This window comes from Salmo trutta, chromosome 5 (assembly GCF_901001165.1).
Source record: "Salmo trutta chromosome 5, fSalTru1.1, whole genome shotgun sequence".
Taxonomy (NCBI): domain Eukaryota; kingdom Metazoa; phylum Chordata; class Actinopteri; order Salmoniformes; family Salmonidae; genus Salmo; species Salmo trutta.
The window spans coordinates 8,794,115-8,820,524 of record NC_042961.1 but is presented as its reverse complement, the minus strand read 5'-3'; the positions used below and the strand labels follow the sequence as shown (position 1 = coordinate 8,820,524).

At 45.9% G+C, this 26,410-nt stretch overlaps 1 protein-coding gene across 1 annotated transcript; it reads right to left on the bottom strand.

Moving 5' to 3' along the window:
• Positions 1 to 1,853: 1,853 nt before the first annotated feature.
• nphp1 (nephronophthisis 1) lies at positions 1,854 to 26,410 on the bottom strand. The gene is made up of 20 exons (XM_029752418.1): positions 26,199 to 26,410; positions 26,023 to 26,087; positions 25,839 to 25,902; positions 25,542 to 25,672; positions 25,037 to 25,259; positions 24,828 to 24,929; positions 24,653 to 24,732; positions 24,406 to 24,442; positions 24,209 to 24,293; positions 22,668 to 22,762; positions 16,778 to 16,906; positions 16,512 to 16,586; positions 16,267 to 16,377; positions 15,978 to 16,060; positions 15,441 to 15,517; positions 15,195 to 15,297; positions 14,985 to 15,097; positions 2,905 to 2,978; positions 2,686 to 2,730; positions 1,854 to 2,432 (listed from the first exon to the last, which is right to left on the bottom strand). Exons 1-20 carry the CDS (start codon positions 26,262 to 26,264, stop codon positions 2,187 to 2,189), a joined length of 2,004 nt encoding a protein of 667 aa, XP_029608278.1. The 5' UTR covers positions 26,265 to 26,410; the 3' UTR covers positions 1,854 to 2,186.

Below are 26,410 nucleotides of genomic sequence, written 5' to 3'. Positions count from 1 at the left end.
GGAGGAGGATTCAGGAGGGAGGAGAAGGTGGCAAAGAGCTTCCTAGGGTTAGAGGCAGATGCTTGGAATTTAGAGTGGTAGAAAGTGGCTTTAGCAGCAGAAACAGAAGAGGAAAATGTAGAGAGGAGGGAGTGAAAGGATGCCAGGTCCGCAGGGAGGCGAGTTTTCCTCCATTTCCGCTTGGCTGCCCGGAGCCCTGTTCTGTGAGCTCGCAATGAGTCGTCGAGCCACGGAGCAGGAGGGGAGGACCGAGCCGGCCTGGAGGATAGGGGACATAGAGAGTCAAAGGATGCAGAAAGGGAGGAGAGGAGGGTAGAGGAGGCAGAATCAGGAGATAGGTTGGAGAAGGTTTGAGCAGAGGGAAGAGATGATAGGATGGAAGAGGAGAGAGTAGCGGGCATGATTGCCCACTTGGAGTTTGCCAAAAGGCACCTAAAAACTTTCAGACCATGAGAAACAAGATTCTCTGGTCTGATGAAACCAAGATTGAACTCTTTGGCCTGAATGCCAAGCGTCACGTCTGGAGTAAACCTGGCAGCATCCCTACGGTGAAGCATGGTGGTGGCAGCACATGCTGTGGAGATGTTTTTCAGCGTCAGGGGATGGGAGACAAAGATGAACGGAACAAAGCACAGAGAGATCATTGATGAAAGCCTGCTCCAGAGCACTCAGGACCTCAGACTGGGGCGAAGGTTCACCTTCCAACAGGACAACCCTAAGCACACAGCCAAGAAAACACATGAGTGGCTTCGGGACAAGTCTCTGAATGTCCTGGAGTGGCCCAGTCAAAGGCCAGACATGAACCCGATCGAACATCTCTGGAGAGATGTGAAAATAGCTGTGCAGCGACGCTCCCCATCTAACCTGACAGAGCTTGAGAGGATCTGCAGAGAAGAATGAGAGAAACCCCCCAAATACAGGTGTGCCAAGCTTGTAGCGTCAAACCCAAGAAGACTTGAGGCTGTAATTGCTGCCAAAGGTGCTTCAACAAAGTACTGAGTAAAGGATCTGAATACTTACGTAAATGTGATTTAATTTTTTTTTCTAAAAACCTATTTTTGCTTTGTCATTATGGGGTATTGTGTGTAGATTGATGAGGGACAAAAACAATTTACTCAATTTTAGAATAAGGCTGTAACGTAACAAAATGTGGAAAAAGTCAAGTGGTCTGAATACTTTCCGAAGGCACTGTATGTCCTTCAACTGTTTTGCAAGTTAATTTCACATTGCCTACATCCAAGAGGACATTGGGGAGAAAGGCAGTGTTTTTCCTTTTGCTTTGTACACCATTGTGACTAAGAGGGAGAGGTTTGCATCTCACTTGTCGTAATTACCTCTTACTCAGCTAGGCCTGGCAAAGGGTTAGACTGTGGGCCTAAATTTCCCAAGGAAAGAAAACAAATCCACACCTTATAATCCCACCCACACATAATATAACTGTTCATAATGCCTTATGTGAAATGTCTTGCATCAGGTATCACCACACATTCCAGAGCAACTGCACAATGGGAAATGTTTGTACTTTTCTTGGAGCCAACTATTTACCTAACCATATCAATGTGAGTGAATATCACAGCCTGTCGTGCCTAATCTCATTATATCACTTCTATTACCAGGCTCTTACACCAGGTCCATACAGTACATTAGATATTATAGTTTCATAAGAGTGAAGGTGTGTGTGTGTGTGTGTGTGTGTGTGTGTGTGTGTGTGTGTGTGTGTGTGTGTGTGTGTGTGTGTGTAAACGCCATTACTTCTTAGTAGATGTTTGCAATAATGCACTCTACACAAAGCTCTGTTCCTTTCTGGGACTGTATTTTAAACATCTGAGTAAAAAATAAAGGGTGACGAGCAATGTCATCTATTATAGTTTTTTATAAATATAGAAAAATACAAAAACTAAATAGTGACATATAACTAAGCAATATGCCAGAGGGGATGTGGCATATGGCCAATATGCTTTTCTTAAGCACGGCGCAACGTGGAGTGCCTGTATACAGCCCTTAGCCGTGGTATATTGGCCATATACCACAACCCCCCGAGGTGCCTTATTGCTATTATAAACTGGTTACCAACGGTTCTGTCATAACCACAGCACAGCTGTCAGCCAATCAGCATTCAGGGCTGGAACCACCCAGTTTATAATTTCTAATAAATAACTCTGGAAACAGACGGATTTATGCAGTTGCTATTGGGCCATGCAGAGGAGGTCATAGGTGAGCTGTGAGATGTCAAAGGCTTGGTGGCGAGGGGGGCTGTCGGGGGTGTGTGTGTGGAATGGTTCCAGGGAACCGTTGAAGATGACTCGTGCCCGCTGGTTCTCCACCATCTCATCAGCCCAGCGAGGAGGGGGCAGGTCAGCCGAGTAGAGGAGAGGATACATGTTGTCCATGTATACCCTCACAAACTTCCTCTTCAGCAGCGGTAGGTCCCTCTGAAAAACCCACACACACACACGTAAATCCACCATCACACAAAACACATACCCACAGAACAAGCCAGTTCAGCAGTGCCACAAAAAATAGCTTCACAATTCCTCAACCACCAGAAAAATACGTAAGGGCCGGTTTCGTGCACACTAAAAAGCACTTTAAAATGGAGAATCTCAATCAAAAATACTTCGGTCCAGGATTAGGCTTAATCGGTGTCTGAATGTTCAGAAAGTTCTGCTCTAAGGATTTGCTTACCTTTTCAGATCTCTTCATATTGCTCTCAGCCTCCAACCAAGACTTCTGAACAGAAAAACAATTCAGTCAGGGGGATGATGCAACATTATAGTAAATACACTGTAGCTAGCTAATAAGTCTATAAAAGAGCCCACTGATTCCTGAAAATAGGGTCTGAATTGCATTGGGTTTTCAGGGGGTGGTGAGATGAGCTAGCCTCGATCCGGCAACGGAATTTACCCTCAGGGCATCCAGCAGGTCCGATTGGTCCACGATCTCAGGGAAGGTGGCCAGCAGAGGACTACAGATCAGATCTGTTGGGGAGTGACAACGGCCCGAGAGAATTCCTCGTTAGTGACAAACAGCTACTGCAACACATACTGTACTGTACTACTGTAGGAAAAGCAGTCTGGTGTTCTCTGTATCTGATCATCAACACAGGTGAAACAGGGGCAACACCAATCTGACTAGATTACCTTCCTGGGCCCGGTTCCCCAAAAGCATCTTAAGGCTAAATTCATTGTTAGAACCTTCATAGGAGCATCGTTAAATCTCTGATCTGTTTCCCAAAACCATCGTTACTAAAGTTGAACTTGAAAACGCTTGTCATTTACCAACTGCCTCAGACCACTCGCAGAACAGCTAAGTGTCACTTTATACACTGCTCCCAAGTGGCACAGAGGTCTAAGGCACTGCATCGCAGTGCTAGAGGCGTCACTACAGACCCTGGTTTGATCCCGGACTGTATCACAACCAGCCGTGATCGGGAGTCCCATAGGGCAGCGCACAATTGGCCCAGCGTCATCTGGGTTAGGGGAGGGTTTTGCCGGGGTAGGCCGTCATTGTAAATAAGAATTTGTTCTTAACTGACTTGTCTAGTTAAATAAAGGTTAATTAAAATGTCATTCAAAATACACAGAAGATCTGAGTTAAACATACACTGAATGTATAAAACATTAGGAACACTTTCCTAATATTGAGTTGCACCCCCTTTTACCCACAGAACAGCCTCAAGTCTTCGGGGCATGGGCTCTACAAGGTGTCGAAAGCATTCAACGGGGATGCTGGCCCATGTTGACTTCAATGCTTCCCACAGTTGTGTCAAGTTAGCTGGATACCCTTTGGGTGGTGGACCATTCTTGAAACACACGGGAAACTGTTGAATGTGAAAAAACCCAGCAGCGTTACAGTTCTTGACACACACAAACCGGTTCGCCTGGCACCTACTACCATACTCCGTTCAAAGGCACATCAATCTTTTGTCTTGCCCATTCACCCTCTGAATGACACACATATACAATCCATGTCTCAGTTGTCTCAAGGCTTAGAAATCATTCTTTAACCTGTCTCCTCCAATTCATCTACACTGATTGGCTCCACCCAGTACCCTGCCTTGAACTTAGTCACTGTCACTAGCTGGCTACCACCCGGTTACTCATCCCTGCACCTTCGAGGCTGCTGCCCTATGTACATAGACATGGAATCACTGGTCACTTTAATAATGGAACACTGGTCACTTTAATCATGTTTGCATACTGTTTTACTCTTTTCATATGTATATACTGTATTCTAGTCAATGCACAATTGGCCCAGCGTTGTCCGGATTTGGCCGATATTGTAAATAAGAATTTGTTCTTAACTTACTTGCCTCGTTAAAAAAAGGATAAATAAAATCAAAGTGTGTTTAACAGGTGAAATCAATAAGGGATCTTATCTTTCACCTGGATTCACCTGGTCAGTCTGTCATGGAAAGAGTTCTTAATGTTTTGTACGCTCAACGTAGAATCAAGATGTTTATTTTTTATTTCTCCTTTATTTAACCAGGTAGGCTAGTTGAGAACAAGTCCTTTATTTAACCAGGTAGGCCAGTTGAGAACAAGTCCTTTATTTAACCAGGTAGGCTAGTTGAGAACAAGTTCTCATTTACAACTGCGACCTGGCCAAGATAAAGCAAAGCAGTGCGACACAAACAACAACACAGAGTTACACATGGAATAAACAAGCATACAGTCAATAACACAATAGAAAAAAAGAAAGTCTATATACAGTGTGTGCAAACGGCATGAGGAGGTTAGGCAATAAATAGGCCGTAGTAGCGGAGTAATTACAATTTAGCAAATTAACACTGGAGTGATAGATGTGCAGACAATGATGTGCAAGTAGAAATACTGGTGTGCAAAAGAACAGAAAAGTAAATAAAAACAATATGGGGACGAGGTAGGTAGATTGGATGGGCTATTTACAGATGGGCTATGTACAGCTGCAGCGATCTGTTAGCTGCTCAGATAGCTGATGTTTAAATTTAGTGAGGGAAATATAAGTCTCCAGCTTCAGCAATTTTTACAATTCGTTCCAGTCATTGGCAGCAGAGAACTGGAAGGAAAGGCGGCCAAAGCAGGTGTTGGCTTTGGGCATGACCAGTGAGATACCTGCTGGAGCGCGTGCAACGGGTGGGTGTTGTTATCGTGACCAGTGAGCTGAGATAAGGTGGAGCTTTACCTAGCAAAGACATATAGATGACCCGGAACCAGTGGGTCTGGCAACGAACATGTAGCGAGGGCCAGCCGACGAGAGCATACAGGTCGCAGTGGTGGGTGGTGTATGGGGCTTTGGTGACAAAACGGATGGCACTGTGACAGACTGGATCCAGTTTGTAGAGTAGGATGTTGGAGGCTATTTTGTAGATGACATTGCCGAAGTCGAGGATCGGTAGGATAGTCAGTTTTACGAGGGTATGTTTGGCGGCGTGAGTGAAGGAGGCTTTGTTGCAAAATAGGAAGCCGATTCTAGATTTAATTTTGGATTGGAGATGTTTAATATGAGTCTGGAAGGAGAGTTTACAGTCTAGCCAGACACCTAGGTATTTGTAGTTGTCAACATATTCTAAGTCGGAACCGTCCAGAGTGATGCTAGTCGGGCGGGCGGGTGCGGGCAGCGAATGGTTGAAAAGCATGCATTTAGTTTTACTAGCGTTTAAGAGCAGTTGGAGGCCATGGAAGGAGTGTTGTGTGGCATTGAAGCTCGTTTGGAGGTTAGTTAACACATTATCCAAAGAAGGGCCAGATGTATACAGAATGGTGTCGTCTGCGTAGAGGTGGATCAGGGAGTCACCCGCAGCAAGAGCGACATCGTTGATATATACAGAGAAAAGTGTCGGCCCGAGAATTGAACCCTGTGGTACCCCCATAGAGACTGCCAGAGGTCCGGACAACAGGCCCTCCGATTTGACACACTGAACTCTGTCTGAGAAGTAGTTGGTGAACCAGGCAAGGCAGTCATTTGAGAAACCAAAGCTGTTGAGTCTGCCGATAAGAATACGGTGATTGACAGAGTCGAAAGCCTTGGCCAGGTCGATGAAGACGGCTGCACAGTACTGTCTTTTATCGATGGCGGTTATGAAATCGTTTAGTACCTTGAGCGTGGCTGAGGTGCACCCGTGACCAGCTCGAAAACCGGATTGCACAGCACAGAAGGTACAGCGGGATTCGAAATGTTCAGTGATCTGTTTATTGACTTGGCTTTCGAAGACTTTAGAAAGGCAGGGCAGGATGGATATAAGTCTGTAACAGTTTGGGTCTAGAGTGTCACCCCCTTTGAAGAGGAGAATGACCATGGCAGCTTTCCAATCTTTAGGGATCTCGGACGATACGAAAGAGAGGTTGAACAGACAGGTAATAGGGGTTGCAACAATGGCGGCAGATAATTTTAGAAAGAGAGGGTCCAGATTGTCTAGCCCAGCTGATTTGTCCAGGTTTTGCAGCTCTTTCAGAACATCTGCTATCTGGATTTGGGTGAAGGAAAAGCTGCGGAGGCTTGGGCAAGTAGCTGCGGGGGGTGCGAAGCTGTTGGCCGAAGTTGGGGTAGCCAGGAGGAAAGCATGGCCAGCCGTAGAGAAATGCTTATTGAAATTCTCGATTATCGTGGATTTATCGGTAGTGACAGTGTTACGTAGCCTCAGTGCAGTTGGCAGCTGGGAGGTGCTTTTATTCTCCATGGACTTTACAGTGTCCCAAAACTTTTTGAAGTTAGAGCTACAGGATGCAAATTTCTGTTTGAAAAAGCTAGCCTTTGCTTTCCTGACTGACTGCGTGTATTGGTTCCTGACTTCCCTGAACAGTTGCATATCGCGGGGACTATTCGATGCCATTGCAGTCCGCCACAGGATGTTTTTGTGCTGGTCGAGGGCAGTCAGGTCTGGAGTGAACCAAGGGCTATATCTGTTCTTAGTTCAACATTTTTTTGAAAGGGGCATGCTTATTTAAGATGGTGAGGAAATTACTTTAAAAGAACGACCAGGCATCCTCGACTGCGGGGACTAGGTCAATATCCTGAAGGGATGAGGCCAGGTCGATTAGAAAGGCCTGCTTGCAGAAGTATTTTAGGGAGCATTTGACAGTGATGAGGGGTGGTCGTTTGACCGCGGATCCATAGCAGATGCAGGCAATGAGGCAGTGATCGCTGAGATCCGGATTGAAAACAGCAGAGGTGTATTTGGAGGGCAAGTTCGTCAGGATAATATCTATGAGGGTGCCCATGTTTACGGATTTAGGGTTGTACCTTGTGGGTTCCTTGATAATTTGTGTGAGATTGAGGGCATCTAGTTTAGATTGTAGGACTGCCGGGGTGTTAAGCATATCCCAGTTTAGGTCACCTAACAGAACGAACTGTGAAGATAGATGGGATGCAATCAATTCACATATGGTGTCCAGAGGACAGCTGGGGGCTGAGGGGGGTCTATAACAGAAGGCAACAGTGAGAGATTGTCTGTCTGTCTGTGACCTTTACAATTGCTACAAACAATTGAAGGATAAAAAATGCTTCAAATGAAAACCGAAAGATGACTTGCATAAAAAGATAAATAGGCTACATGGGCCTATACAGTGCCTTCAGAAAGTATTCACACCACTTGACTTTTTCCACATTTTGTTGTGTTACAGCCTGAATTTAAAATGGATTCAATTTAAATCTTCTGTCACAGATCTACACATAATACCCCATCATGTCAAAGCGGAATTGTTTTTGTATAACGTTTTTTAAATTAATAAAACATGTAAAGCTGAAATGTCAATAAATAAGTATTCAACCCCTTTATTTTATGGCAAGCCTAAATTAGTTCACGAGTAAAAATGTGTTTAAGAAATCGCATAATAAGTTGCATGGTAGCAACAACAAAAAATATGACTACCCCATCTCTTTACCCAATACATAAAATGATCTGTAACATCCCTTAATCGAGTAGTGAATTTCAAGCATAGATTCAACCACAACGAACAGGGTGTTTTTCAATGCCTTGCAAAGAAGGGCACCAATTGGTAGATGTGTAAAAATATAAAAAAGCAGACAGTAAAAAAGCAGACAGTGAAAATACCTTTGAGCGTGGTGAAGTTATCAATTAGGCCTTTGGATGATGTATCAATACACCCAGTCGCTACAAAGATACAGGCGTCTTTCCTAACTCAGTTGCCAGAGAGGAAGGAAATTGCTTAGGGATTTCACAATGAGGCCCAGTGATTTTAAAAGAGTTAGAGTTGAATGGTTGTGATATGACAAAACTGAGGATGGATCAACAACATTGTAGTTACTCCACAATACTAACCTAAATGACAGAGTGAAAAGAAGGAAGCCTGTACAGAATTAAAATAGTCCAAAATATGCATCCTGTTTTTAACCAGACACTTAAGTAATACTGTAAAAACAATGTGGCAAAGAATTTACATTTTTGTCCTGAATACAAAGCGTTATGCTTGGTGCAAATCCAACACGTCACTGAGTACCACTACCATGGAGTTGGCTGTATTATTCTGTTTTCCAACAGACACTTAAGAGACAAATTGACCTTTCAGCAGGACAATAACTTAAAACACAAGGCCAAATATACACTGGAGTTGCTTACCAAGACCATATTGAATGTACCTGAGTGACCTAGTTACAGTTTTGACTTGAAAAGCTATGGCAAGACTTGAAAATGGTTGTCTAGCAAGGATCAACATGACAGAGCTTAAAATATATATTATAATAATAATGACCAAATATTGTACAATCCAGGTGTGGAAAGCTCTTAGAGAATTACCCACAAAGACTCAAATAAAATTGTATTGGTCACATGCGCCGAATAGAACCGGTGTAGACTTTACACCAGTTCTATTCGGCAACAATGCAGAGTTAAAAAGTAAGACAAATATTTGCTGAATAAAAAAGACATAGTAACACAATAAAAACAAAAACAAGGCTATATATACAAGGAGTACCGGTACAGAGTCAATGTGCAGGGGTATGAGGTAGTTGAGGTAATAGAGGGAATACAGTGCATTCGGAAAGCATTCAGACCCCTTGACTTCTTCCACATTGTTATGTTACAGCCTTATTCTACATAATGACAAACAACTGAAATATGTAGTGTGTGTGTGTATCAGCGGCAGTCGGTGCCGTTTAAGATGAAGGAGGATGATTTCTTGTTTTTAAATAATTATGAACATGGCATATTGGATGACTGTCAATCATAATCCAGTCACCCAGCTCAATGTAACATCGATAGGTTTAGGCTACTACATGATACTCAAATTTTCCCTGTACCCATCATGAGGTTGCCAATGAATGAAAGTTTACAACGTAGGTGCACATTAGTCCAGTTACAAACGAGAGTTTCTATTGGACAAATTCAGGTATGTTTATCCCCGTTTTGTTCGCTTCCGTTTAAGAAACGTTTTCAACAGAATTGGCGCAATGAATACACTCCTGATTACACGCAAACACAGTTAACTTTCATAGCAGCCACATACAAACAGCTTGTTGTATATATATAATTCCTTCTTGCATCTATCTATCTCACCTTTTCCATTCGCTTGTGGACTTCAGTGTACAACACATCAGCTGTCTGTGACCAGGCAAAAAAAAAACATTTCCAAACCAAACCTTCATATCATAACCGCTACACACAGCTTACATCGTTGTCAGGTCATAGTCAACATAGCTACTAGAACTAACGTGTTAGTAAACCCGCTACAATTATGCAGTACAGCAGGGTTCCCAACCAGAAGTACTAGGACTCCTCGGGTAACTTGGCCTATCCACAGGGGGTACTTGAGAAGACGCATGAGATCATAGGCTTACTGGTAAAATGCACATGAGGGGGTACTTCAGGAGTACTCCGTGCAGAGCAAAATTCTGTTGATGGTACAATAACCAAAAAAGGTTGGGAACCACTGCAGTAGTGTACAGTCAGCAGCAAGCAGTTTAGCAGTTATACCGGTGGGTCCCGGTGGCAATAAATTAATAAAACAAAATCTTACCTTACTTGGAAGAGTTCCAGTGTTGGATAGCCATAGCCAGCTATCTAATATAGCATCCCTCTCTGTTTGAGCCGGGTGTTTGGGTAGGCCAAACTAGCTTGCAGCATTTGATGCTAGCTAAATAAGTGAAAAAAATATATACCGCGAAATATAGCTGGCTCTCTTTCGCTTCCTCTCTCGACGGCAGGGAGCGATGTACTGGGCCGTACGCACTACCCTCTGTAGTGTCTTGCGTTCGTATGCAGAGCAGTTGCTATACAAAGCGATGATGCAGCTAGTCAAGATGCTCTCAATGGTGCAACTGTAGAACATTTTGAGGCCCTGAGGGTTCATGCCAAACCTTTTCAGCCTATTGAGGGGGAAGAGGCGCTTTTGTGCCCTTTTCACGATTGGTGTTTTTGGACCATGATAGGGCCTTAGTGATGTGGATACCAAGGAACTTGAATCTCCCAATCCACTTCACTACAGCCCTGTCAATGTGAATGGGGGCGTGTTCGGCCCTCAGTTTCCTATAGTCCACGATAAGCTCCTTAGTCTTGCTTACGTTGAGGGAGAGGTTGTTGTCCTTGCACCACACTGCCAGGTCTCTGACTTCCTCCCTATAGGCGGTCTCATCGTCGTAGGTGATCAGGCCTACTACCATCGTGTCGTTGGCAAACTTAATGATGGTGTTGGAATCGTGCGTGGCCACACAGTCGTGGGTGAACAGGGAGTACAGGAGGAGACTGAGCACGCACCCCTGAAGGGACCCCGTGTTGAGGGTCAGCGTGGCGGAGGTGTTGTTGCCTACACTCACCACCTGGGGTTTGCCGTCAGGAAGTCCAGGATCCAGCTGCAGAGGGAAGTGTTCCGTCCCAGGGTCCTTAGCTAAGTGAAGAGCTCAGAGGGCACTATGGTGTTGAATACAGAGCTGTAGTCAATGAACAGCATTCTCATATAGGTGTTCCATTTGTCCAGGTGGGAAAGGGCAGTGTGGAGTGCAATAGAGATTGCGCAATCTGTGGATCTGTTGGGGCGGTATGTGAATTGGAGTGGGTCCAGGATGTCTAGGATGATGGTGTTGATGTGAGCCATGACCAGCCTTTCAAAGCATAGCTACAGATGTGAATGCTACGGGGTGGTAGTCTTGGGCACAGGGACTACGGTGGTTTGCTTGAAACATGTGGGTATTATAGACTGGGTCAGGAAAACATGTAGGTATTACAGACTCAGCTGTAATCAGCTGGAATCGCCGCCAAAAGTGCTTCTACAAAGTATTGACTCAGGGGTGTGAATACTCATGTAAATCAGATATTAAATGTTTTTAAAAACATGTTTCCACTTTGTCATTATGGGGTAGTGTGTAGATGGGTGAGAAAAAAAACTATTTAATCCATTTTGAATTTAGGCAGTAACAACAAAATGTGGAATAAGTCAAGGGGTATGAATACTTTCTGCAGGCACAGTTTATATATTAATTATATTGAAATCAATTTTGTTCAATCAATTGACTTCTATTTTTCCAATAGGCTACAGTCTTATCTTTTCCTCAATATATTTCATGATGTGTAAAAATGTGCGCAATGATGTGCAATCTGTGATTTAGTGCATTGTTATTGGTAAGCATTAGAATAAGCCGTCTCAATATTTGCAGCCATATAGGTGGTAATATTTCGGTTCGGGTGAAAAGGGGGTGTGGTGGGATTATTTAAGATACTCTTTGAAGAGGTAGGGTTTTAGATGTTTTCGGGAGATGGGTAGGGACTCTGCTGTCCTAGCTTCAGGGAGAAGCTGGTTCCACTATTGGGGTGCCAGGAAATAAAAGATGGGCCTAAGGGGGAGCTGCCTTCCCGTAGGGGTAGGAAGGCCAAGAGACCAGAGGTGGCCGAACGGAGTGCTTGGTTTGGGGTGCTGGGTTTGATCATAACCTGAAGGTAGGGAGAGGCTCTGTAGGCAGTTACCATGGTCTCGTATTGGATGCGAGCCTTGATTGGAAGCCAGTGGAGTGTGCAGAGGACCGGGGTGACATGGGAGAACTTGAAAATGTTGAACACCAGGCGTGCTGTGGTGTTCTGAATAATTTGAAGGGATTTGATGTAGAGCATAAACGAGTCACTGCTTTGATGTTTGCAGAAAACAACAAGGTTCTTTGCACTCTGGGAGGGAACACCGTGGAGTTGTCAACCCTGATGGAGAGGTATGAGCAGGCAGGACCATGCCGGACCGGGAGGAAAGGCGACAGTGCGAGTCATAGGATGAGACTAGGGTTGAAGAGGCAGAACCAGGAGACAGAATGATTTAACAGAAGGAAGAGATGATAGGATAGAAGAGGAGTGAGTAGTGGGAGAGAGAGAGTGAAGATTGCGACGGCACATGACCATCTGGGTAGGGGCTGAGTGTCTAGGGTTGGAGGAGAGGGAGACCAGCTGGGTAGGGGCTGAGTGGGTAGGGTTGGAGGAGAGGGAGACCATCTGGGTAGGGGCTGAGTGGGTAGGGTTGGAGGAGAGGGAGACCATCTGGGTAGGGGCTGAGTGTCTAGGGTTGGAGGAGAGGGAGACCATCTGGGTAGGGGCTGAGTGGGTAGGGTTGGAGGAGAGGGAGACCAGCTGGGTAGGGGCTGAGTGGGTAGGGTTGGAGGAGAGGGAGACCATCTGGGTAGGGGCTGAGTGTCTAGGGTTGGAGGAGAGGGAGACCAGCTGGGTAGGGGCTGAGTGGGTAGGGTTGGAGGAGAGGGAGACCATCTGGGTAGGGGCTGAGTGGGTAGGGTTGGAGGAGAGGGAGACCATCTGGGTAGGGGCTGAGTGTCTAGGGTTGGAGGAGAGGGAGACCATCTGGGTAGGGGCTGAGTGGGTAGGGTTGGAGGAGAGGGAGACCATCTGGGTAGGGGCTGAGTGGGTAGGGTTGGAGGAGAGGGAGACCATCTGGGTAGGGGCTGAGTGGGTAGGGTTGGAGGAGAGGGAGACCATCTGGGTAGGGGCAGAGTGGTTAGGGTTGGAGGAGAGGGAGACCATCTGGGTAGGGGCTGAGTGGTTAGGGTTGGAGGAGAGGGAGACCATCTGGGTAGGGGCTGAGTGGTTAGGGTTGGAGGAGAGGGAGACCATCTGGGTAGGGGCTGAGTGGGTAGGGTTGGAGGAGAGGGAGACCATCTGGGTAGGGGCTGAGTGGTTAGGGTTGGAGGAGAGGGAGACCATCTGGGTAGGGGCTGAGTGGGTAGGGTTGGAGGAGAGGGAGACCATCTGGGTAGGGCTGAGTGTCTAGGGTTGGAGGAGAGGGAGACCATCTGGGTAGGAGCTGAGTGGTTAGGGTTGGAGGAGAGGGAGACCATCTGGGTAGAGGCTGAGTGGGTAGGGTTGGAGGAGAGGGAGACCATCTGGGTAGGGGCTGAGTGTCTAGGGTTGGAGGAGAGGGAGACCATCTGGGTAGGGGCTGAGTGGTTAGGGTTGGAGGAGAGGGAGACCATCTGGGTAGAGGCTGAGTGGTTAGGGTTGGAGGAGAGGGAGACCATCTGGGTAGGGGCTGAGTGGCTAGGGTTGGAGGAGAGGGAGACCATCTGGGTAGGGGCTGAGTGGTTAGGGTTGGAGGAGAGGGAGACCATCTGGGTAGGGGCTGAGTGGTTAGGGTTGGAGGAGAGGGAGACCATCTGGGTAGGGGCTGAGTGGTTAGGGTTGGAGGAGAGGGAGACCATCTGGGTAGGGGCTGAGTGGTTAGGGTTGGAGGAGAGGGAGACCATCTGGGTAGAGGCTGAGTGGTTAGGGTTGGAGGAGAGGGAGACCATCTGGGTAGGGGCTGAGTGGTTAGGGTTGGAGGAGAGGGAGACCATCTGGGTAGGGGCTGAGTGGTTAGGGTTGGAGGAGAGGGAGACCATCTGGGTAGGGGCTGAGTGGTTAGGGTTGGAGGAGAGGGAGACCATCTGGGTAGAGGCTGAGTGGTTAGGGTTGGAGGAGAGGGAGACCATCTGGGTAGGGGCTGAGTGGTTAGGGTTGGAGGAGAGGGAGACCATCTGGGTAGAGACTGAGTGGTTAGGGTTGGAGGAGAGGGAGACCATCTGGGTAGGGGCTGAGTGGTTAGGGTTGGAGGAGAGGGAGACCATCTGGGTAGAGGCTGAGTGTCTAGGGTTGGAGGCGAGGGAGACCATCTGGGTAGGGGCTGAGTGGTTAGGGTTGGAGGAGAGGGAGACCATCTGGGTAGGGGCTGAGTGGTTAGGGTTGGAGGAGAGGGAGACAGAAAAGGAAACAAAGTCGTGATCAGAGACCTGAAGGGGAACTGCAGTGAGATTAGTAGGCAAACAGCCTCTGGTAAAGATGAGATCAAGAGTATTGCCTGCCTTGTGAGTTGGAAAGGATTGGGAAAGGGTGATGTCAAAAGAGGCAAGGAGGGGAAAGAAAGTTGGAAAGAAATTAAACGAAGGCAGATGTCAGGAGGTTGAAGTCGCCAAGTACAAAGAGTGGTGAACCATTGTCAGGAAATTAGTTCATCAAGGTGTCAAGCTCATTGAGGAACTCTTTAAGAGCACCTGGTGGGTGATAGATGACAACAATGTTAAGCTTGAGTGGAGGAGTGACAGTGACAGCATGGAATTCAAATGAGGACAGGTGAGTTAGGGAGGGGGGAAAAATCTCCAATTAGGAGAAATGAGTAGCCCTGTGCCACCACCACGACGACCAGATGCTCTTGGACTATGAGAGAACACATAGTTAGATGAAGAGCTGATCTCTAGGTGCTGATCCATCATCAGTATGAATGGAGAAAGCTGATCAGAGAGCAGCTCTGCCTTTCTTTCGATCCTATCAGTATCAGCACGTGCTCCAACGTTCTCTCTGCGTGCTGTTTTGGCCATTATAGGAACGACGCATCGTTAAAAACACTCGTAAGCCTATGTTTGATCGCTATTGGGAAACCGGACTCTGTTCTACGTGGAAGACACAATCATGTACACTAAGTATGTGACCTGATCAATGGTGGTGATGCTGTATCCAACATATCATATACAGTCAACCCATTATCCCTATCCATGAGTATGTGGGAGTGTGCGTGCGTGCGTGCATGTGTTACCTGCATTCTGCATGGTAGCCCTGTCCATAAGCAGAATATCTGCCAGTAGTTGTCTGTGTAGAACCAGCAGGTGTATACTGGAGAGACTGCCCACTAGAGTGTCTGGAAGAGCACTGACAAAGCAGGGAGAGGAGTTAGTAGTTTTGATGTTCCTGTAGCTAGCTATGTGACAAGAAGTGCTGTAGCTTCGATTCCAAAATCCACACTCACCTCAGCTGTGATCTTGTGCGAACGTTTGGCGATTTCAGTTTGAGGAAGAGTTTAGGGAGTTTCCTGGACAACATCATCTGCTGGAACATGCCTGTTCCTGTGGCTGGGACCAGAGAGAGATCACAGGGACGATGAGAACCTCAGAAACTCGTATTCTCAACATAACATTAGTAATAATGACCTCTCAATTCAATACAACTTTATTTATTAACCTGTAATTAACATGCACTTTTTGCGCGTTCATACCTCCTCTTGTTAAAGACGGATCCACCTCTATGTCCTTTTCATACGGTGTGCCTCCATGCACAAGCAATTCATAGGTCCTACGAACAGAGACACAGACAGAGACAGACAGACAGAGGCATGAGATTCACTCCCAGATTATGAAATCTTTTCTGACATACTGCATGTGTTGATGACGACACTGGGCTGCGAGTCATTTTTGGCTTCAGAACAGATCTGTTGGGGAGAAATGAGACGGAACGACATCGGCCCGAGAGAATTCCTCATTAGTGACAAACAGCTACTGCAACACATACTGTACTGTACTACTGTAGGAAAAGCAGTCTGGTGTTCTCTGTATCTGATCATCAGCACAGGTGAAACAGGGCAACACCAATCTGACTAGATTACCTTCGTGTTCTACGACACCCTCATGTACACTACAGTACGTAACCCGATCTATGAAATCAGATTTTGATATCTCTTAGGGCATCTGGGTTGATGGCGACGTCGAACTGCGAGACTTTGTGGCGCTAGGCCAACAAAGGAGCAGTACAGTACCTGTGTGGGACAGGTGCTCCGTTGGTGTCAAAGAGCTTCAGGAAGGCCCAGCCACAGCTCAGGTCTCCTCTCTCGCCTGTAGACTGGAGAGCAAAAGCTCAATATTAATCAATGCAAATAAGAATCATTTGAAAATCATGTAATAGAAACTGCTTATAATTAACCGTCTTCATAGTACACCGTTGGAGAAATAACAGCTAAAGGGGTTAGTCTACAGACATGGCTAGTGCATTGAGAGACAACGTAGACTTGAGTAGTCTTTCTCAGGAATGGTATAAGAAACGCTTACATTTCGGATGTATGTGACGCCAAGTTCAAATAATATTCCCAGCTCAGGAGCGTCCGAGTTGCACCTCAGAAAACAGTCCCCATCCAAAAGGCTGGGTAGATTCCCAGTCATCTGCGAAACGAACCCAAACAAGCATTTAAACTAAACTTTTAGCTTTACAGAAATACATTCAGACTATACAGCATGGTACGCTCTGCTCCATTTCAATAGCTTGAGTGTTCAGTGATGTCTAAATGATGTAGTACCCGGGGAGAAAAGGACCAGGTCTTGACGTTGTTTGCATTGCAAGTGGCTCGGATGGTGTGGATGTTACTAAGAACCTAAAAAGAGTAGACGGTCAACAATGAAATTATTGACCCTCACTCACAACATTCACAACAGCCTCACTGACATTACTTAAAAAGAGCTAGGTATGTTGAAAGGAACAAATGTTGGGCAGAGAAGAGTGTAGAAAGACACAATCCAGTCAAAAGGCATCATGGGTGAGCATGGCAGGGTAGAGGTATCCCACCTGAGTACCGTCGAAAGCGCAGAGGCGGATGTGCCGACTGAGAACTTGAACTCCGACCCCTGGGGTGGGGATACTCTTGCAGCTCCACAGAGTCAGAGTGAGGGACGTCCTCGCTGTCCTCTGACGAACCTATGGGGGACGAGAGGGTTCCTTCTTACTTCTAATACATGCACAATAGTCATGCCTACACCATCCTAATGAAGATAAAGCCCTGACTCACAATGGTTAAGTCAAACGAAACAGCACACACAAATAACAATTGTCACCAACACACACACAATAACTGACACGAGGGCTGTTACAGTGACCGCATTACCGCCACACCGGCGCTCACGCGTCATGACCGCAGTCAAATTCCACGTGACCGTTTAGTCGCGTACCTAGGCTTCTCCAAGCTCTGATGCTGCTGATGGTCGTTAGTAGTGATGGATTCTATTAAAATGTAACATATTTCAAGTTAAACTGTAGTTAGTTTATATCCTGTTTGGTGAATGATTACTGTGAGTATTAATGGAGTTTAGGACATGAAACTGTGTGTATGCTCATTTAGAACAGTTGACCTAATCAGATAAGAGGAAATTGCCTAGGGTCAGAGAGCAGGGTCAGGCCCAGAACAGAAGATGGGCATCTGGCTAAACAAAGAGAGGACCATGGACATTCCACAGGGGAAAGGAGGGAAACTCATTTGGGTCATGAAATGTATAGCTGGGGAGGTGACACCAACAAGAGGGTGGTGACCAAAAGGAGGGACAAGTATAAGATGTTTTGTGAACTTTCTAAATGTATGCACTCAGCTGACTGTATCCTTGGTATTAAACACTTGAAACTTCTCTTGAGCTTTTGGTCTCAATTCCTTATTGCAAAGAGGTTGCAATAGCATTTTTCTTTTTTTAACAGTAACCTACCAAACTTGCTAACTGTTGGTACTCAGCACTCTATTGTCCCTCTAAATCACTCTGACATCAATGCAAATGTTTTAGAAAATCAAATCAAACACTTAATGAGAGCCCATGAGCTCATGTTGTGCAACATTTCTATAGGCTATGCAATTGCATAAGAAAACAGAGTTTTGAAGGCCTCTATTAAAAAGAGGAGGATCCCATCAGTTTTCTATAGGCTAGGCCTACTATGTTTATTTCTCAACGTTCCTAATATTAAGCACATTGCTTCTCTTTACAACAGGAGTATAGCCTACCTGGCTGGTATTTAAGTGCGTAGTTGACATTTATTTTTTCCCCCATGTATTTTCTCATGGTCCATTCTAAATACAAACTAATGTCACACATATATTATTTAGTATACGTAAAGACAACATTAAATCAAGAATAGTCTGATGGGTCTACAATTTTAGCCTATTACATGTGAATGATGTATTATCACTTGTGAATGATGTATTATCACTTGGGAATGATGCCCAGCGTGTGCAGTAGGGCAAGAAACAGTGCATGCCTTTTTCACCCCAACCTTTTCAAATCAATGTCGCACAGCTAATGTAGCCTAGCCCATAGGCCTATATGTTTTTATAAGGTTTGTATTACAACTAAAGTGGCGAAATAACTTCTTAAAATTAAGCACAATCCACTTTACAACCAGTGTAGAGCCTAACTGGCATACATAGGCGGCACGTGTTTCAAGTTTGGTTCAAGTTACAATCACTTTTGAGATTAGTGTTTTTCCGCTAATTGATTGAATTTTGGAACATCTGTGCTTATAGCCGAATGCCGCGTGCGCATTGCTGTGCTTATCATGTGAAGAAATAGCCTAATAGTTCATCAACATTTTAACCTCAATGCTCTGATTTGTTGCATCAGGCTCATTGCTTCTAAAAAAAAATTGATGTGAGTGGTTGTATTCATTTGGGATCTATGACATCCCACAACTGTCTCAAAGTACAGTACCTGTTACACCTGCTCCCGCTCTTTCCCCCTGGCGCTCGAAGGCGCCAGGCTGCCCTGCATCATGCACTCCTGCCATCATCTATTACGCGCACCTGCCATCCCTCGTCACGCGCTTCAGCGTTATTGACTCACCTGGACTCACTCATCACCTGTTTATTACCTCCCATATATTTGTCAGTTCCCCAGCTCTGTATTACCCGTGTGCTGACGCTGTCCTGTCTCGTTCTATATCCGTTCCCTATTAAATATTTGACACCCCAAACTTGCTTCTCCTCTCCAGCGTCTTCTTTGCTAAGTGAATTTGTGTAGCCCACAGCCATATGACATAGCCTTATTAGGGCCTAACATAAGGACAACTCAGAGTATGCAGTTCTGTTCTATTCCTGGAAACATTGAACCACTGTAGTTTACATCAATTTTAATTTCTAGTGGTAGCTAGAAAAGTTATATTTTAGCGTTTTAGTGTTTCAGTGAATTGTTAGTGAGGGAGGCCCTGCTCTCTCGCTTCCCCAGTTGTTTAGTTAATTTTTCATGCCAATCTCCTTTGCATTAGCGTAGCCTCTCCTGTAGCCTATCAACTATGTGTCGGTCTATCCCTGTTCTCTCCTCTCTGCACAGACCATACAAACGCTTCACATCGCGTGGCCGCTGCCACTCTAACCTGGTGGTCCCAGCGCGCACGACCCACGTGGAGTTCCAGGTCTCCGGCAGCCTCTGGAACTGCCGGTCTGCGGCCAACAAGGCAGAGTTCATCTCAGCCTATGCTACCCTCCAGTCCCTCGACTTCTTGGCGCTGACGGAAACATGGATTACCACAGAAAACACTGCTACTCCTACCGCTCTATCCTCGTCTGTCCACGTGTTCTCGCACACCCCGAGAGCATCTGGTCAGCGGGGTGGTGGCACTGGAATCCTCATCTCTCCCAAGTGGACATTCTCTCTTTCTCCCCTGACCCATCTGTCTATCTCCTCATTTGAATTTCATGCTGTCACAATCACTAGCCCATTCAAGCTTAACATCCTTACCATTTATCGCCCTACAGGTTCCCTTGGAGAGTTCATCAATGAGCTTGACGCCTTGATAAGTTCCTTTCCTGAGGATGGCTCACCTTTCACAGTTCTGGGTGACTTTAACCTCCCTATGTCTACCTTTGACTCATTTCTCTCTGCCTCCTTCTTTCCACTCCTCTCCTCTTTTGACCTCACCCTCTCACCATCCCCCCTACTCACAAGGCAGGCAATACGCTTGACCTCTTCTACTAATCTCACTGCAACTCCCCTCCAAGTCTCCGATCACTACCTTGTATCCTTTTCCCTCTCGCTCTCCTCCAACACGACTCACTCTGCCCCTACTCAGATGGTATTGCGCCGTCGCAACCTTCGCTCTCTCTCTCCTGCTACTCTCTCCTCTTCCATCCTATCATCTCTTCCCTCTGCTCAATCCTTCTCCAACCAATCTCCTGATTCTGCCTCCTCAACCCTCCTCTCCTCCCTTTCTGCATCCTTTGACTCTCTATGTCCCCTATCCTCCCGACCGGCTCGGTCCTCCCCTCCCCTCCTGCTCCGTGGCTTGACGACTCATTGCGAGCTCACAGAACAGGGCTCCGGGCAGCCGAGCGGAAATGGAGGAAAACTAGCCTCCCTGCGGACCTGGCATCTTTTCACTCCATCCTCTCTACATTTTCCTCCTCTGTTTCTGCTGCTAAAACCACTTTCTACCACTCTAACTTCCAAGCATCTGCCTCTAACCCTAGGAAGCTCTTTGCCACCTTCTCCTCCCTCCTGAATCCTCCTCCCCTCCCCCTCCTCCCTCTCTGCGGATGACTTCGTCAACCATTTTGAAAAGAAGGTCGACGACATCCAATCCTCGTTTGTTAAGTCAAATGACACCGCTGGTCCTGCTCACATTGCCCTACCCTACGCGTTGACCTCTTTCTCCCCTCTCTCTCCAGATGATGCGTCTTGTGACGGCCGGCCGCCCAACAACCTGCCCGCTTGACCCTATCCCCTCCTCTCTTCTCCAGACCATTTCCGGAGACCTTCTCCCTTGCCTCACCTCGCTCATCAACTCATCCTTGACCGCTGGCTACGTCCCTTCCATCTTCATGAGAGCGAGAGTTGCACCCCTTCTGAAAAAACCTACACTCGATCCCTCCGATGTCAACAACTACAGACCAGTATCCCTTCTTTCTTTTCTCTCCAAAACTCTTGAACGTGCCGTCCTTGGCCAGCTCTCCTGCTATCTCTCTCAGAATGACCTTCTCGATCCAAATCAGTCAGGTTTCAAGGCTGGTCATTCAACTGAGACTGCTCTTCTCTGTGTCACGGAGGCTCTCCGCACTGCTAAAGCTAACTCTCTCTCCTCTGCTCTCATCCTTCTAAACCTATCTGCTGCTTTTGATACTGTGAACCATCAGATCCTCCTCTCCACCCTCTCCGAGTTGGGTATCTCCGGCGCGGCTCACTCTTGGATTGCGTCCTACCTGACAGGTCGCTCCTACCAGGTGGCGTGGCGAGAATCCGTCTCCGCACCACGTGCTCTCACCACTGGTGTCCCCCAGGGCTCAGTTCTAGGCCCTCTCCTATTCTCGCTATACACCAACTCACTTGGCTCTGTCATATCCTCACATGGTCTCTCCTATCATTGTTACGCAGATGACACACAATTCATCTTCTCCTTTCCCCCTTCTGATAACCAGGTGGCGAAAAGCATCTCTGGCAGACATATCAGTATGGATGACGGATCACCACCTCAAGCTGAACCTCGGCAAGACGGAGCTGCTCTTCGTCCCGGGGAAGGACTGCCCTTTCCATGATCTCGCCATCACGGTGGACAACTCCATTGTGTCCTCCTCCCAGAGTGCTAAGAGCCTCGGCGTGACCCTGGACAACACCCTGTCGTTCTCCGCTAACATCAAGGCGGTGACCCGATCCTGTAGGTTCATGCTATACAACATTCGCAGAGTACGACCCTGCCTTACACAGGAAGCGGCGCAGGTCCTAATCCAGGCACTTGTCATCTCCCGTCTGGATTACTGCAACTCCCTGTTGGCGGGGCTCCCTGCCTGTGCCATTAAACCCCTACAACTCATCCAGAATGCCGCAGCCCGTCTGGTTTTCAACCTTCCCAAGTACTCTCACGTCACCCCGCTCCTCCGCACACTCCACTGGCTTCCAGTTGAAGCTCGCATCTGCTACAAGACCATGGTGCTTGCCTACGGAGCTGTGAGGGGAACGGCACCTCCGTACCTTCAGGCTCTGATCAGGCCCTACACCCAAACAAGGGCACTGCGTTCATCCACCTCTGGCCTGCTGGCCCCCCTACCTCTGCGGAAGCACAGTTCCCGCTCAGCCCAGTCAAAACTCTTCGCTGCTCTGGCACCCCAATGGTGGAAAAAGCTCCCTCACGACGCCAGGACAGCGGAGTCAATCACCACCTTCCGTAGACACCTGAAACCCCACCTCTTTAAGGAATATCTGGGATAGGATATAGTAATCCCTCTAACCCCCCCCCAAAAAAAGATATAGATGTACTATTGTAAAGTGGTTGTTCCACTGGATATCATAAGGTGAATGCACCAATTTGTAAGTCGCTCTGGATAAGAGCGTCTGCTAAATGACGTAAATGTAAATAGTCTAAAGAAACATGATATGAAGAAAATAGTCTAACTAAAATAAGTAATTGATTTATTGTGAAGGTGTAGGATATATTAAATGGATTTCTTAGACTTTTTAAAATGTAGATGTTCCAAAGGTCTGCATCAGTGGCTTATAGGCTGTGTGGAAGCCAGGAGATGCTAAATGTGTTTATGTTAATTAACGGTCAATTACCATGACACCAGCAGTTATTTGTTTGACAATCACCGGCTGACAAAATGTCATGACTGCCACACCCCCAACATACATCAAGCTGAAGGAGGACCTATTTGTGTGATGTGACCTTTGCAAGTTGGCCATAACTGCTTTAATGTCATCTCAGTATAAATGCTTACTTTTCCAGTGTCTGGGTCCCGGAAGAGGTCTTTGAAGGACAGTTTCGATTGGCTCAACTCTGGCTGGATGTAGTGACTTGCTCTGTAGGTATTCCCTGTAAAACACACAGGCCACAGGCCCATATGAAAACATACAAGCAAATTCTAGGTCTTATGAGCGGAAACTTCAACGTTGTGAGAATTTTGTGCAACTTCCGGCGTCCATTTACAGTGAACACTGAGGCTATACCCTTACAGTTTTAGACAGTAGCCAATAGGCTATTATGGATATCTAAGCATAATGTACTGTAGGCCTGCCAACAAAACCAATGGACAAAATCCCATAACATTTTCACATTGAAATAGCTTTTGATTTCTATGATATAGCCTACAGTAGCCTATATGTGGTGTTCAATGCAGGCCTACATCGCATGAGACTTTTAAAAAGTTGACATTAATTCATGATTATTTACTTGGTCTGTAATAACATGGGATAAATAGGCGACCGTAAATTGCATTGTATTGTGTTGTATGATTCAAGAAACCACTTTACAAAATAAAAGTAATTCTTATTACAATACAGATAATTAGACAATGTAGGCTACCCCTCTGCCTATTGGCTTATTTGCATATTCAAGCCTGTCTCAAAATACAACACTGACCCTTTAATTAAGACATAAGCTTTTTACCTGACTGGCTTTTCAAAGACAGCTTGAAATGTAGCCTACAGGTTTTGTTCTCTTGTAGGAAGCAGTAACTCCCCATTGCTGACCTCTACTTATTTCTAACGGGGCTAATAACTCGCTAACTAGCAAAGAATATCAACAAATGTGCACTGCGCTCTGATCTGAAAAACTAATTCACTCGCGGGTGATTGAAAGGCCGCCAATAGAATTCTACTCCTTTGCACTCTGGCTCTGCCTACAACAAAATCAGACTCAATCTTGCAAAGTTGGATTTGTTTTGGTTTGTTGCATTGAAAAGGGGCAGAAAAAACGATCTATATAGTGCAAATTAATGGGGTGAACTCAGTGAAGATTAACCTCTTGGCATTTCTTCTGCACGGCAGTCCTGGAGGAAGTGCACGGCCGCTGACGCACGCAGCTTGGAGGGAACATGGGTGTGACCCTGTCCACTATCTATTCCTTTGTTTGACTGTACAAACCGTACAACTATTGAATAATTATGCAGAGCATGAAAAGCATACAGCCTCTGGGGTGGGTGACCAACATGGCAGAAAATGTCTATGTCTTTGTGTGCATGCATGCCTGCTGTGACATATTAGCGGTGTGTGTGTGTGTGTGTAGCAAAGAGGGTTAGAGTAAATGTGGGTATTTGATGAAGATAATGGTACATCAGAACACAGGGTACTAAAAGATGATGCAGGTGTTCTTTATCAATGACATCCAATCTGGCCCACAGTACACAAGCTGATGATACGTGATTAAATATTATTCAGGAGAACTATCTACAGGCATTTTTTGTTGATCAGGCGAGTCTTTCTGTTCCGGCAGAATGTCATGCCTCTGTGAGACAATGCTGATCTAAGCTCAGAGACTTACCTTCATCTAGTAGTTTAGAGAGGGTGGATGACCTGAACCCAGCAGGGATGGCACCCATGGCTGACAGAACATCAGTAGCATCAATCTGAAAATAATTTCACACAGGAATAGACACACACAAATGTACATACACACACACAAGTAGTAGATGATGTTTTAGAATCTAGTTGAACTGGTCCACCACGAGCTCCTCTTACCTCAGTGATGGCTCTCCTCACACTGTCCCAGTTTGAGCTGTAAATGTGAGAAGATATTCACTGTGACAGTCATTGGGAACACTAGAATACCATCATCAGCACTGGAAATGTATGCGTTATCAATTACAGAACAACAACAACAAACTTGATTGTCTAGCAGTCAGAAAAATTCACAATACTTTTGTTCAGGGAGTGACAGTCTTCATTTGTGAACATTGCCATCTAGTGGTTATGAAGAGAACCTCACCTCTGCTTCCTTTTGGACTCAAGCTCCTCATCCTCTGATGCTTCCTCATCATCCTCCTCATCATCATGGTCTGAATATCTCTGAAACATACAAACAACATTCATAAAATGATATGTGTTTGTTGTAATTAGAATTACAGCAATCAACATCAAAGAATTGGTCAACTTGATGGTACCTTCAAGTAGGTTTTGGGGACTAGTCCCTTATTGCCCTTTGAGTCCTGCGCAAGCCACCAGCCATCCTCATTTTTACTGAGAATCGTCAGGACCTCACCCATCTGAAAAGATAAGCAAAAAATATCACCACTGTTTAACTACATTATGACAAACAGTCAGGATATGATCTTTGTATGCTAGTGTGAATTTGTCTGAGCAGTATTTTGACCTGAATGGTAAGATCGCCTTCCTGCTCTCCTTTAAAGACACTGATGACCATATACGTGGCAGTGCCTGACTCTGGGATTTGTTCCATGGTCTTTGTAACTACATCTTCCTCATCATCATCATCATCCTCTTCCTCATCTTCTACACTCTCCTCTTCACTCTCCTCTTCCTCACTGTCTTCCTCACTGTCTTCCTCCTCTTCATCTTCCTGGGCTTGGGATGACCTGGGGGGGAAAAAATGGGCAGATGGTCTTTCTCTTTGGACACTGGCAGTTTCAAGAACTTGTCTTAATTTAACACATAGCTAGGCGGTTGATAACAACCTCCAAACACTAGCAGAAGCCAGGCAAGTCTGTTTTGAACAAAGGGCCTACAACTCACCTATGAGGCCTGGGAGACAGAAACCATCATCACAAGTCATGGATCATGAATGTAGACAATATTACGCAATCACAAGGACTATAGTCTTGAACGTGTTTATTAAGAAATATTGCTATGCTCCTCACCCTCCCTCGCTTTTCTGAGGCGGAGAGAGCTCCAGGACTAGGACCAGAAGCTTCTCCTCAATCCCCCGCAAACGGCTTTCCTCCTCCCTCTTCCTCTGGTCGTAATTCCCCACTGGGGCTGGCTCGTCGGCCTTTAGTGCGGAGCAGATGAAAAATGTATAGCTAAGTATAGTAGCTAGCTAAAACAACAAAAGTATGGAGCAGCATTTGAAAGACAAAACAACGATGAAAATGAATGGGGGGGAAGAATGTAGCTAGCTAGCTAGATTAATAAATGCTGTATATACATAACGTTACCTTGGTTAACTTATTGAGCTTCCTGGTTGTCTCCTCCACTAAGTTTTGTAGATGTATGCATCGGCTGGAAGAAAAGGCAACGTTTTAAGTTAGCTAGTTATAATATCCATAAGTTAGCAGCTAGCTAGCTATGACTAACGTTTAGCAGATTTGAATAAGTGAAGGGTGTAGCTACGTTAGCTACCTCTGATATGCCTCTGTGCGCCCTGACCCATCCGACAGCCGTGCATCTTTTATCAGACTGTCAACCTATGGAAAGTAAAACACATGTATCACATTTATGATGGATCGTAGCCTAGGATGACTGCAACCAAGCAAAGCATTGCACTCAAGTTAGCTAGCTAACGCTAGCTGGCTCACCTGTCTTTTGATATCATCCGTCACTCTTTGCACTGTTTGCAGAGGCCCTTGTCTTTTTGGTGGCATAGCTAGCTATATATATATATATATAAAAAATATATATTTTTTTCTAATTAAAATATATAAAACAAAATTAAGCCGCAAGCAACTGCAAATTCACACGTATCAGACGCTTTTAGTTGTCGCTAAGCAACGACTTCCGTTCCACCACT